The sequence below is a fragment of the Athene noctua genome, chromosome Z (genome assembly GCF_965140245.1).
Source record: "Athene noctua chromosome Z, bAthNoc1.hap1.1, whole genome shotgun sequence".
NCBI lineage: Eukaryota > Metazoa > Chordata > Aves > Strigiformes > Strigidae > Athene > Athene noctua.
In genome coordinates, this window is record NC_134077.1 from 53,503,067 (window position 1) to 53,515,172 (window position 12,106).

Consider the following 12,106-nt stretch of genomic DNA (forward strand, 5'->3'; position numbering starts at 1 on the left):
TGATGTTTTACTATCTTATTTTCTTCTACATTTTGGCTTGTGGAAAACTAATTTTCTGTCTTCTGGAACTAAGGAACAGGTGAACAAGAGGTCTTGTAAGCAGAATTAAGTCACAGACTTTGTTATGAATGAATATGTGTGTGGAAATAATGTGAATTGTGTTACATCAGCATGCTACTCACAGAACTTTTTTTAAAGAGCTGGTGTTGAGACAGTCTCTGAATGAGCATGCTGCCTTGTCATTTACAGCCAGCCATTACGATTCTCCAGAACTAGCTGTTTATTTCATAGTAAAAACGTTCTAAAAATATTAGACCTGTTTGTATTTTGTTGTTGGTCATTTAATCTAGACGGTATGGGACACAATTCTTAAGACTTCAGGCAGGATTTTAAAGAAAATATTACTAAAAATATCTGCAGGAATTTAGTTTGGACTGAGCTGCTGAAAGCTAGCAAACAAAACAAATTAACTTATATTTAAATTTCATCACAGGAATGTGTATACCTTGCTTCCTGAGGACTCTGTTTAAATAATTGAGGAAGTAATTTGGGATGTTAGAATCTTACATATTTAAGGAAAGAAATTGTACCTACTGTATAGCATTTTTATTTTTTTTAATAATGATTGGAAATCATATTTTCTGATCTGTCATTAATGTTGTAATTGATTACAAATTTGGAAGTATTTTTAAAGCCAGGTTGGAAATACAGTTCGATCTCTTGTTTTCTAGACCTGTGTTGAAAGCAATGGGCCATCTGTCTGTACAGGGAACAGCTAAGAACAGAATTGATGTACACACAGTTGAAACCATCGCCATACAAGAAATATTAATTCCAAAATCTGACAAACTGCAAAGAGGAAGTAGCACTTACTTCTAATGCTTCCTCTGAATAAGTTAGTTTTTCTTACTATACGTGCTTTTTCTTAGCAGTGCGGAGGAAATCTGGTTCCTGTAGAAGCAGATGGAATGGTCAGAAATAAACCTGTTACTTGACCAGATTTCAGAAATTTACCCTTGGGTATCCATGTTGTACTTACTGCAACAAATTCACATATATCATAATTTCAGAAAAATTGCATTAATGATCTCTGCTCAAAAAATAATGGCACTCAGTGTTACCAGGGAGACTATACTATTAAGAAGTATCCTTTAGGGTAAATGATAGATCCTGCTGTCCTATCCTGCTCTATCTGTCACTTTGACAGACTCATCCAAGTTGGCAAAAAGAGCCCAGTAGTGTCACTGGGAAGTCCTAATCAGTATTAGGTTTGCATGGCTCATCCCAGTGAAACCATCCATCTCTTATCTCAAAAATACACTGCCTGTGTTGATTTTCACATCTGCTTCTGAGAACATTCAGAATCATAAATACTTTGAAAACTTCTCAACACACTATCTCCAGAAACGAATTGGTTTATCTGGTTCCCCTGGAATGTCTTTGAAACTGTCATAAATTCATGACAGTTGCTACACAAATACAGTTACTAGCATAAAAATTGTCATGTGGTCCTGTAATAAAAAGCAACTGCTATTTCTGTGTTGATGTCTAATTTCAGAGGTAATTGTGCCTTTAGTTCAGGCTTCTATATTTTTCACCATCAATGTGAGCAGGAAGATACTTCCCATTACAGAAAGAAGGGGGAAAAGGCTTCTAAGAGCTTTTGGATCCCTGCTTAGAAAAGGTAGTATCAGGAGACTAAAGCACCTCCTCCTCTTCTGAAGTTGTAGATACTAGCTGAGATGGTACCTGCCCAGTGCTGTGCTGCTTGTCTCAGTGAAGGGGCAAATTCTGCTCATAATTCTTTCCTCCTCAGTTTTAGGGAAGTCTCTGGATGGTGGTGAAACAGCAGTTTTTTCTTTCGAGGGCTATTTAGGAAAGAAGGTTTGCAGTGAAAGAGAAGGATATTCAGGCATTTAACGTAAGTCTGCAAGTTAGTAAAATAATCCTACAGAATAGTACAATAAATAAGGTGTCCCAAATGCTTGTTACTTGTTTTGATTGTAGTGAATTCTCTTAGACCTCTGGTGTGCTTATGCTGATTTTATCTTCTCTCTCACAATAATCAAACATCTAATTCCAGGATTTCCAAAGTTGTTTAGAGATGTTCAACAAAAGCATGCATAAATATTTGGTTTGGATTTCTGAAAGCAGAAAACGAGCTAACTGATTTTTAGGTTTTTTTAGTCTTTATTCTTTCATCAGATCCCTCTTTTAAAAAGAATATGTAGAGTGAGATACCCTAAGACCATGGAAGTCACAATGCTTTCATCTGAACTTTCCTTTTAATGACATATTTTCAAAATGAAGGGTTTTTTCATAGAATCACAGAATCACCGAGGTTGGAAAAGACTTTGAAAATCATCCAGTCCAACCATTAACCTAACATTCACAGCTCCCAACTACACCATATACCCCAGCACTATGTTGACTCTACTCTTGAACACCTCCAGGGATGGGGACTCCACCATGTCCCTGGGCAGCCCATTCCAACGCGTAACAACCCCTTCTGGAAAAAAATGCTTCCTAATATCCAGTCTAAACCTTCTCTGGTGCAACTTGAGGCCATTACATTTTGTTCTATCACTTACTACTTGGTTAAAGAGACTCATCCCCAGCTCTCTGCACCCTCCTTTCAGGGAGCTGTAGAGGGCGATGAGGTCTCCCCTCAGCCTCCTCTTCTCCAGACTAAACACCCCCAGTTCCCTCAGCCGCTCCTCGTACGATCTGTGCTCCAGACCCTGCACCAGCTTCGTTGCCCTTCTCTGGACACGCTTGAGTCATTCAATGTCCTTTTTGTAGTGAGGGGCCCAAAACTGAACACAGGAATCGAGGGGCGGCCTCACCAGTGCCCAGTACAGGGGTCAGACCCCTTCCCTGTCCCTGCTGGCCACGCTATTGCTGACACAAGCCAGGATGCCATTGGCCTTCTTGGCCCCCTGGGCACACTGCTGGCTCCTGTTCAGCCGGCTGTCAATCAGCACCCCCAGGTCCCTCTCTGACTGGCAGCTCTCCAGCCACTCCTCCCCAAGCCTGTAGCGCTGCTGGGGGTTGTTGTGGCCCAAGGGCAGCCCCCGGCATTTGGCCTTATGGAAACTCCTCCAGTTGGGCTCAGCCCATGGCTCCAGCCTGTCCAGGTCTCTCTGCAGAGCCTCCCTACCCTCGAGCAGATCAACACTCCCACCCAACGTGGTGTCATCTGCAAACTGACTGAGGGTGCACTCGATCCCCTCGTCTAGATCATCAATAAAGATGTTAAACAGGAGTGGCCCCAAAACCGAGCCCTGGGGGACACCACTCGTGACTGACCACCAACTGGATTTAACTCTGTTCACCACAACTCTTTGTGCCCGGCCATCCAGATAGTTTTTTATCCAGCAAAGCGTGTGATCATCCAAGCTGTGAGCAGCCAGTTTTGTCAGGAGAATGCTGTGAGAAGCGGTGTCAAAGGCGTTGCTAAAGTCAAGGTAAACAACATCCACAGCCTTTCCCTCATCCAATAAGCAGGTCGCTCTGTCATAGAAGGAGATCAGGTTTGTCAGGCAGGACCTGCCTTTCATAAACCCATGCTGACTGGGCCTGAGCATCTGGTTGTCCCTCATGTGCTGTGTGATGTTACTCAGGATGAGCTGCTCCATCAGCTTCCTGGGCACCGAAGTCAAGCTGACAGGCCTGTAATTTCCCAGATCATCCTTCTGACCCTTCTTATAGATGGGCGTCACATTGGCCAATTTCCAGTCAGTCGGGACCTCCCCAGTCAGCCAGAACTGCTGGTAAATGATGGAAAGTAGCTTGGCGAGCACCCCAGCCAGCTCCTTCAGCACTCTCAGGTGTATCCCATCCGGTCCCATAGACTTGTGTGTGTCTGTGTGATGCAGCAGGTCACTGACTGTCTCCTCCTGGATTGTGGGGGGGGTTGTTCTCCTCAGTCTTCTGACTAAGGAGCTGGATTCCCTCAGTACAACTAGTCTTGTTATTAAAGACTGAGGCAAAGAAGGCATTAAGCACCTCAGCCTTTTCCTCAACACTCGTTGCCATGTTTCCTCCTGCATCTAGCAGGGGATGGAGGCTCTCCCTGGTCATTCTTTGGCTGTTGACATACTTACAGAAACATTTCTCATTATCTTTGACTGCTGAAGTCAGAGTAATTTCTAGCTGGGCTTTAGACCTCCTGATTTCCACCCTGCATAGCCTCACAGCATCTTTGTAATCACTGAGGGTCGCTAGCCCCTTTTTTCCAAAGGCTGTAAACTCTCCTTTTCTCCCTGAGTTGCAGCCAAAGCTCCCTGTTCAGCTAGGGTTGTCTTCTCTGGTGCCAGCTTCTCTTACAGCACTTGAGGACTGCCTGCTCCTGAGCCATGAAGATTTCCTTCTTAAAGAGTGCCCAGCCTTCCTTGACTCCTGTACCCTTTAGGATTGTCTCCCAAGGGATCCTGTCAAGCAGGTGCCCAAACAAGACAAAGTCAGCCCTTTTGAAGTCCAGGATGTCAGTTCTGCTTATCCCTCTCCTGGCCTCTCGAAAAATAGAGAACTCTATTATTTCATGATCTCCATGCCCTAGTCGGCGTCCAACCACCACATCATCCACCAGTCCTCCTCTGTTCACAAAGAGGTGATCCAGCAGGGCACCTTCTCTGGTCGGTTCACTCACCAGCTCTGTCAGGAAGTTATCTCCCACACAGTCCAGGAATCTCCAGGGCTGGTCCTGCCCTGCTGTGTTGTATTTCCAGCAGATGTCTGGGAAGTTAAAGTCTCCCACAAGAACAAGGACAAGTGATCGTGGGATTTCTCCTAAGTGCCTATAGAATATTTCATCCATCTCTCTGTCCTGGCTGGGTGGCCTACAGTAGACTCCTACTACAACATCTGCCCTGTTGGCCTTCCCCCTGATTCTAACACACAGACACTCCACCCTGTCTTCACTACATTTGTGCTCAAAGCAATCATAACAGCCCCTAACATAGAGCGCCACCCCCCTCCCTCTCCTTCCTTGTCTATCCCTTCTAAAGAGCTTGTAGCCATCAACTGGCACACTCCAGTCTTGGGAGACATCCCACCATGTTTCTGTATAGCCACTACATCATAATTTTCCTGTTTCATTATGGCTTCAAGCTCCTCCTGTTTGTTACCTATGCTGTGTGCATCGGTATACATGCACTTCAGATGAGCTGATGTACCCAGCACCTTTCTGCATTTAGAGGTCCTAAGTCTGGCTTGCGCTTTCTCAGCTGCTACCATGGTTACAAATCCATCAGTATCCCTTGCACCTTAGTTGTGCTGCGCCTTTCCATCCCCTCATCTGTGCGTCCACTGAGATGGCACAGTGAGGGTCATCACTGGCACAACAGCCCACAAGCTCTGGTAATGTACCCTGGGGCTTATGTCTGGAAGTTCCAGTTTTGCCCCCTTCCTCCTTCAAATCTAGTTTAAAGCTCTGTCAGTGAGCCCAGCTAACTCCTGCCCCAAGATCCTTTTCTCCCTCTGGGACAGGTGCATCCCATCTAATGCCGAAAGGTCTGATGTCCTGTATACTATCCTGTGATTGAAAAATCCAAAGCCCTGCCCATAACACCAGTCTTGGAGCCACAGGTTTGTCTGTTGAGTTCTCCAGTAATCTTCTTCATCCATCCCCACAACTGAAGGGATGTTAAGAACACTGTTTGTGCCCCCGAGCCCTTAACCAGTTTCTTCAAGGCCTTGAAACCTCTCTTCATTGATTTTAGACTTCTGGTAATATTGTCATTACCTAGCTGAAAAAACAAGAGAGGGTAGTAGTCCTTGGGTTTCACTAGAGCGGGGAGTTTTGCTGTGAGGCCTGTCACCCATGCCCCAAAGAAGGCAGCAGACTTCCCTATGAAGCGGGTCCGGTCTGCATATTGAGCCTTCGACACCCCTCAGAATGGAGTCACCCACTACAATGACTTTTCTGGGGTTCTTTATAGAATTGTTTTTAATACGTGGTCTAGAGTGACTCAGCCTTGGTGGACCTTTATCTTCCTTCTTGTTTGGCTCATTTTCTTCATCCTTCTCTGCCTCATTCAGAAGTTCCAGGGCCCTGTATCTATTGCAAAGGAGCACCATGGAAGGTGAGGGAGATCAGGAGAGGATTTTCCTGCCTCTGTGAGCAGGGACCTGTTTCCATTCTCAGGTCCCCTCCTTCTGCCTGGTGACCACCTGCCTCTTCTGGAGCCTCCATTTGCTCCTGTTGCTTCAGGGGTGTTAAGGTGCTACTCTACCAATCAATTTCCCTTTCGCACTACCTAATACTTCTTAATCTTTCAGCCTCTTCTCCAAGTCCAGCCACCAGGCTGAGCAGGTCACCCCGCTGATGGCAGCGCACACAGGTGCTGTCCCTGCTGCCCTCCGGCAGGATGGACGGGCTCAGGCACTCCCTGCAGCCGGGGACCCGGACCCTGCGTGTTTGCCTGGCAGCTCCGTCTGGGTCGCCACGTTCTTTCTGGTGGTGGTTTTGATGCAAGCGGAGACCATGGTTCAGTCCACTCGTGGAGGACGGTAAGATGACAACTCGTTCAGATGAGCTCTGGAGCCAGGAGAGGGGCTGTGCCCTGCCCGCTCGCCCTGCCTGCGCCAACTGCTGCGCCAGGCCCTGTTCGCCGCCCTCTTCGCCGCGGCCCTGGGGGCTGCTCTTGTACATGAGGGCCTTGGGCGTTGTCACTCCCGTCTCCTCCCGCCCTGAGTCCCTGCTGCCCTCGGTCGCAGCTCGCTCTTCCTGCTCAGGGGGGAGGCGACTTGAGGCTCTCCCTCTTCCCTGGGCTTCTGCCTTCTCATCTTGCGGTTTTGCCACGGGTTTTTTATGCTTTCAGAAGGGTCCCCGACCGCTCTCCTCCTCTTCAGAGCCCCTCTCCTCATTGTTTGCTAATCCTGACCCTCTTGTTACAAAGGATTTTATATTTATTGCCACACGAAGGATAATTTAATTTAAACTTTAAGTTTCAATTATACATAAAGACCTGAAATTAACCTCTGGAAAGGGAATGTAACTGTTGTTATATCAGTATGTAGCAACAAAGGACAGAAAGAGAACTTAACAAATTCAGAGCAGATGATTTAATAAGCAACATAAAACTACTTCTGCTCATTTATGACAGCAGGATGCAAAAACCTGCTCAAGATTTCACACAACAATTTTCATAAATGTGTTGAGTCGGGAAGGTGCTGTAAGATCTATACAAAAGACAGCAGAGCTGTATTATAGCACTGAAGAACAGGGAACGTGAAACCAGAGTACTATGTTCAGAGTCCTCTGTATGCACCTGCAGAACCAGTGTATCAAATATGTTAAGGTGACTTTACTCTGAATCTGCCATCAAAGGATTGTTATACGATGTATTAAAAAGGTTTTATTAAATGTGACTGAAAGCATTCCATAGTGAAATTGGTAGAGAAGTAAATGTCAGACTAAAATGTTATCACTGTCTTTTCAAGATAATGAGGAAATGAAGCAAATTAAATTGACACCAGCCCCTGAATCTCATAAAAAATACTGGGGCCTCTTGAAGGAGTGATATGGAAAGGTAATGATGAGTTCGTGCTTTCTCTTCTTGATCACAATACTCATCAAGACTACAGGTGATTTTTTTTTGTTGTTGTGTAGCAACATGACTGCTTCTATCCAGATACCGGACTGAAACAGCTCTCAAGAGAACTGAAACCTATCTAAGGTCTGTCTGGTTTTGACATGGATGGCGTCCACTGCTGTTGCACAACTGCTGAAATTTTGGAGTGTGTGAACTCATGTTAGATACTAGCAGCTGCAGCGTTTTCCTTATGGTTGATGGGAGCTGTCTGCTCTTCTGTGTCAATGGTTTAAAATGGCCACAACTGATCAAAAGGTCTTACTTACCCCAGGTATAGTTCAATAGCAGTCAGTTCTTTTTACACAGAATGTTGTAGCCTAATACTTTTTTTATTGCCCTTCTGTTGATGTCTCAGAGTTTGCTGTGCCATCTCCTTTCTTCTTCTAAGTGGGAAAGTAATGAAGCTGAAACCAGTACTTTCATATCAACTCTTGGCTACACGTCAGCAGATTATTATTGTCACTTAGTTAAAAATGTAAGTATTTTGTGCAACTGAGATATTGTTAATAATAAATCACCAGTTTATAAGCATGTACGTGGAACTGTCATTGTGATAAGGAACATGGACTGAACTTCGTTTATCTTTTCTTACATCAATTATTTTACAGCCTTTTAAGGGAGAAAATTAAGTGGGAAATCTCTGGACAAATGAGAAAGTTTTTATTAGATTATACTGTCATAGATGTTCATAAAAACAAAATTTCTGTTGCTGTTGTGTTATAGCAAAAAAAAAGTCTTCACTATCATTAATATTTTTTTCCATTAAGTTTAAATTAGATATATTCTTTTGTGTATTAGAATGTAATTTTGGAATGTTTTCTTTGACTGTATACACTGCATTAAAAATGGTAGAGGAGCCCTAAATCTTAGGAATAGTGTCTTTTACATTTAATGTATAAAAATAATGGTAATAGTTAATAATATGATGACTTAAATTAGATAAAGCAGATAAAAATTCTTAGTAGCACACTTCTGAAAGTTTTACCTCAACTCTTAGGGAAGCAGAGCTAAAATAAATAGCTTCATAGTTTTCAAATGTGGAAAGTATATAATGTATGTTCAAAAAATGTTTTGCAGCATAGTTTCTTTAGTGATCTGGACAGCTTTAATTTGTTACCAATAATAAATTAAAAAAAACCCTGAGTGATCAGAGAAAGTTATTAACCTCTACATGATGTCAGTCACAACAGAGAACCATGAAACTGATGTCTGCTTATTTCCAGTATGTGTAATACATTTTATTTTAATGTTATTTTATTTTATTTAACAGATGGTCTTTTCATTAGTAACAGAACTCAAAGGAAATCAGTTCAATGGGCTTAACATTCAGGGGAGGTAGGTGTTACTTAAACATAATTTTGATAAATTCTAGTTTGGATTGTTACAGTTCAGTGAGGACCTCTTTACATTCTTGGGCAATTTAGGCTTCAGTTGGAAAGTTTTGGATGTGTATGTAGATAATTTCAGGTGTGGACAAGCTTGTTAATTTGTGCTTCATGTAAGAGTTTATACTTAACCTGAGAGTCATGGAATGGTTTGGGTTGGAAAGAACTTTCAAAGATCATCTAGTCCAACCCCCCTGCCATGGACAAGGACACCTTCCATTAGACCTGGTTGCTCAAAGCCCCGTCCAGCCTGGCCTTGAACTCTTGCAGGGAGGAGGCATCCACAGCTTCTCTGAGCAACCTGTTCCAGTGTCTCACCACCCTCACAGGAAAGGATTTTTCCTTATATCTAATCTAAGTCTACCCTCTTTCAGTTTAAAACCATTGCCCCTTGTCCTGTCACTACAGGCCCTGGTAAAAACTCTGTTTCTTCTAAGATCCCTCTGTGTACTGGAAGGCCCCAATAAGGTCTCCCTGGAGCCTTCTCTTGCCTAGACTGAACAACCCCAACTCTCTCAGCCTTTCTTCACAGGAGAGGTGTTCTATCCCTCTGATCATTTTTGTGTCCCTCCTCTGAACCCACTCAAGCAGGTCCATGTCTTTCCTGTGCTGAGGACTCCAGAGCTGGTTGCAGTACTCAGGTGGGGTCTCACGACAGCAGAGTAGAGGGGCAGAATCACCTCCCTCGACCTGCCGGCCGTGCTTCTTGTAATGCAGCCCAGGGTATGGGTGGCTTCTGGACTGTGAGTGCATATTGCCAGCCTGTGTCCAGTTTTTCGTCCCCAAGTCTTTCTCCACAGGGCTGCCATCAATCCCTTTATCCCCCAGTCAGTACTGATACTGGGGATTGCCCTGATCAAGGCCTTGTTGAACCTCATGAACTTCATGATCATAATGTTGGCTGCTATATGCATCCTTATAACCAAAGTTAACTAGCAGTTACTATGAGAAAAAGCAAAAAAAAATTTCCAAAGGAACTTTTTTCCCTGTTTGTGTGAGTGATAGTTTAATATGACAGAATGGTATACTTTGCATTTGTTATTAATGATAAAATTAGTCCATGCTTATTTAAAGAACCTTTAATTTTCCTTCCTCTAGATCCTTGATCTGGTATCAGACAGTGCTGTGGCAGTACTGTGTGTTTCATATACAACTATTTTATATGTACCCAAGAACACCCTTTAACTGCTTCCTTGGCCTGGTTTTCTAAGGATGAAAGTCTGAGAAAGTGGGTGGGAAGGAAATTGTGATGTGCTCTGGCCAGTTTTCCAGTCCTGATAATAAAAAGCTAGTAATGACCCTGCAACATTCTTTGGGGTGTTTCTACATGTCTAGGTGTAGTCAGTGAGAATGATCATCTTTTTATCCACACTACATAAATACAGTGAATTAAGCCAAAATCTGTGACCATAAAAAAAGGAATACATTTGCCTAATGCAACTGTTGTCACTGTTTTTGACATGATCATGCCTTTTCACTGTGTAATTTGTGCCTTTCCACTGACCTTGAAATGCAGATCATATCCTTTGTCAATACTTTTAAAATTACTTGAGTATGTAGTAGATCCTTCTGATTGCATGCATATTAAGTGTATTCCAGCTAAAAAAAAAAAAAAAAAAAAAAAAGAGGAAAAAATAAGGATATATTCAAATTGTGTCTTTTGTTTTAAATGTATGACTATCCTGTGGGTATTCTCTTGGTCTTCAGCATCAAAGCTGCTGATATAATGAATTCTATGACCTATTTAACACCACATAGCCTGTAAAGTTACAGGAAAGAGAAGGCTGTTTGAAGTATGTTCTTTGTATCATAAGCCAATAGCTTCGCTATTTTTCTCCATGTCTTCTTGCACTTCAGTGTTTGTGTAAGGAACAGTAGATTAGCTGAATTCATTTAGAGCTGAATTTAGTATTGACATGATGGACACATTTAATGAAATGAGGAGCATCACGAAGTTTTGTTCAATGTAGAAAACAAACACACATTTTATAAAGTGGGGTAAAGCAGACTTAGCTGAAGAGCTAATGAGACTGTTGAAGAGAAATATCTGATTTCTACCACAAGAAAAGGAAAACTTTGAACTTAGGTGGATTTTTGAACATAGAAATTGCAAGGTTTGTTTATTCAAGTTGCAGAGACAAATGTAGTTTGCAGTTAGAGGTGTACATTGTCTTATTTCTCTGTTCAGTGATGCTTACAGCAACATAGATGACAATGTGCAAATTCATTGCAAACAGTGGAATGCACTGTTCATTATTCTCCTGGAACATATTTTGAAGTCTATGTAGAAAAAGAAGAAAATTGCCTTAGCAGTGTTTTTCTTCCGAAATTAAAATTTTAAGAGTAAAGCGAACTGGTACAGTTTGCTAATCCTGGATAAGGAATTAGAAACAGAATTATGTCCAGGGGACTGATTTGAAGAGTCTTAGGTCTGTGAACATTACATGTATACCCTAGAGAACACTACTGCACAATAAATATCAGCCCAATAACTACCATTCCTACAGAAACACTTCTCATAGAAAAACTGCATCCCAGATTATTTCAGTGTAAGAAACCTTAAACACGTATTTGGTTAGGTACTTAGAAATCTGAGTCTTTGAAAATGTGTCATGTTTTATTTCTCTCACTGTGGAAACCACAATGGTACTCTGTGTCCACAAATTCTATCACAACATATACCAGCGACCAATAGGCAACATCTGTTTGGGAGTAGTTTTAATACCTGCAGGGCAATACAGATAGCTCTTACTCAGAGCAGCCTGTAGTGTAATTCATGTCTCAGCTCTTCCTAGACTATATTAGTGGCTCTCCAAAGAAAACAGTTTTGTGTTCTTGCAAAGAATGCACCCCTTTTACTAATCAATGCAATCAGGAGAACCTTGCAGCAACTCAAGGAAGCCTTTTAAACCAACCTAGCACTTTTTAATTTTCTAGAATTCAATATTTCTGATTTCAGAACTTGGTGTTCATAAATATATTACTGTCAAAACTGCACCTAGAAAAATCTGCAGTTTCATCTGCTACAAACTATATATACTCCAGGAAACTTGTGATTTCCTTTTGCAAACGCTCTTTTATATTGTGTGCCATTTTCTCTTTTGTTTATGTTCCAAAGGTTTC

General features: G+C 42.4%; 1 protein-coding gene across 3 annotated transcripts in view; it reads left to right on the forward strand.

The window, feature by feature from the left end:
• FANCC (FA complementation group C) overlaps positions 1 to 12,106 on the forward strand; it is a 73,148-nt gene that overhangs the window by 30,436 nt on the left and 30,606 nt on the right. For all 3 annotated transcript variants that reach the window (XM_074931849.1, XM_074931851.1, XM_074931850.1), the window contains 2 exons: positions 7,954 to 8,073; positions 8,869 to 8,933. In XM_074931849.1, coding sequence (XP_074787950.1) covers positions 7,954 to 8,073; positions 8,869 to 8,933 — 185 coding nt within the window. The remainder of the gene's footprint in view (positions 1 to 7,953; positions 8,074 to 8,868; positions 8,934 to 12,106) is intronic.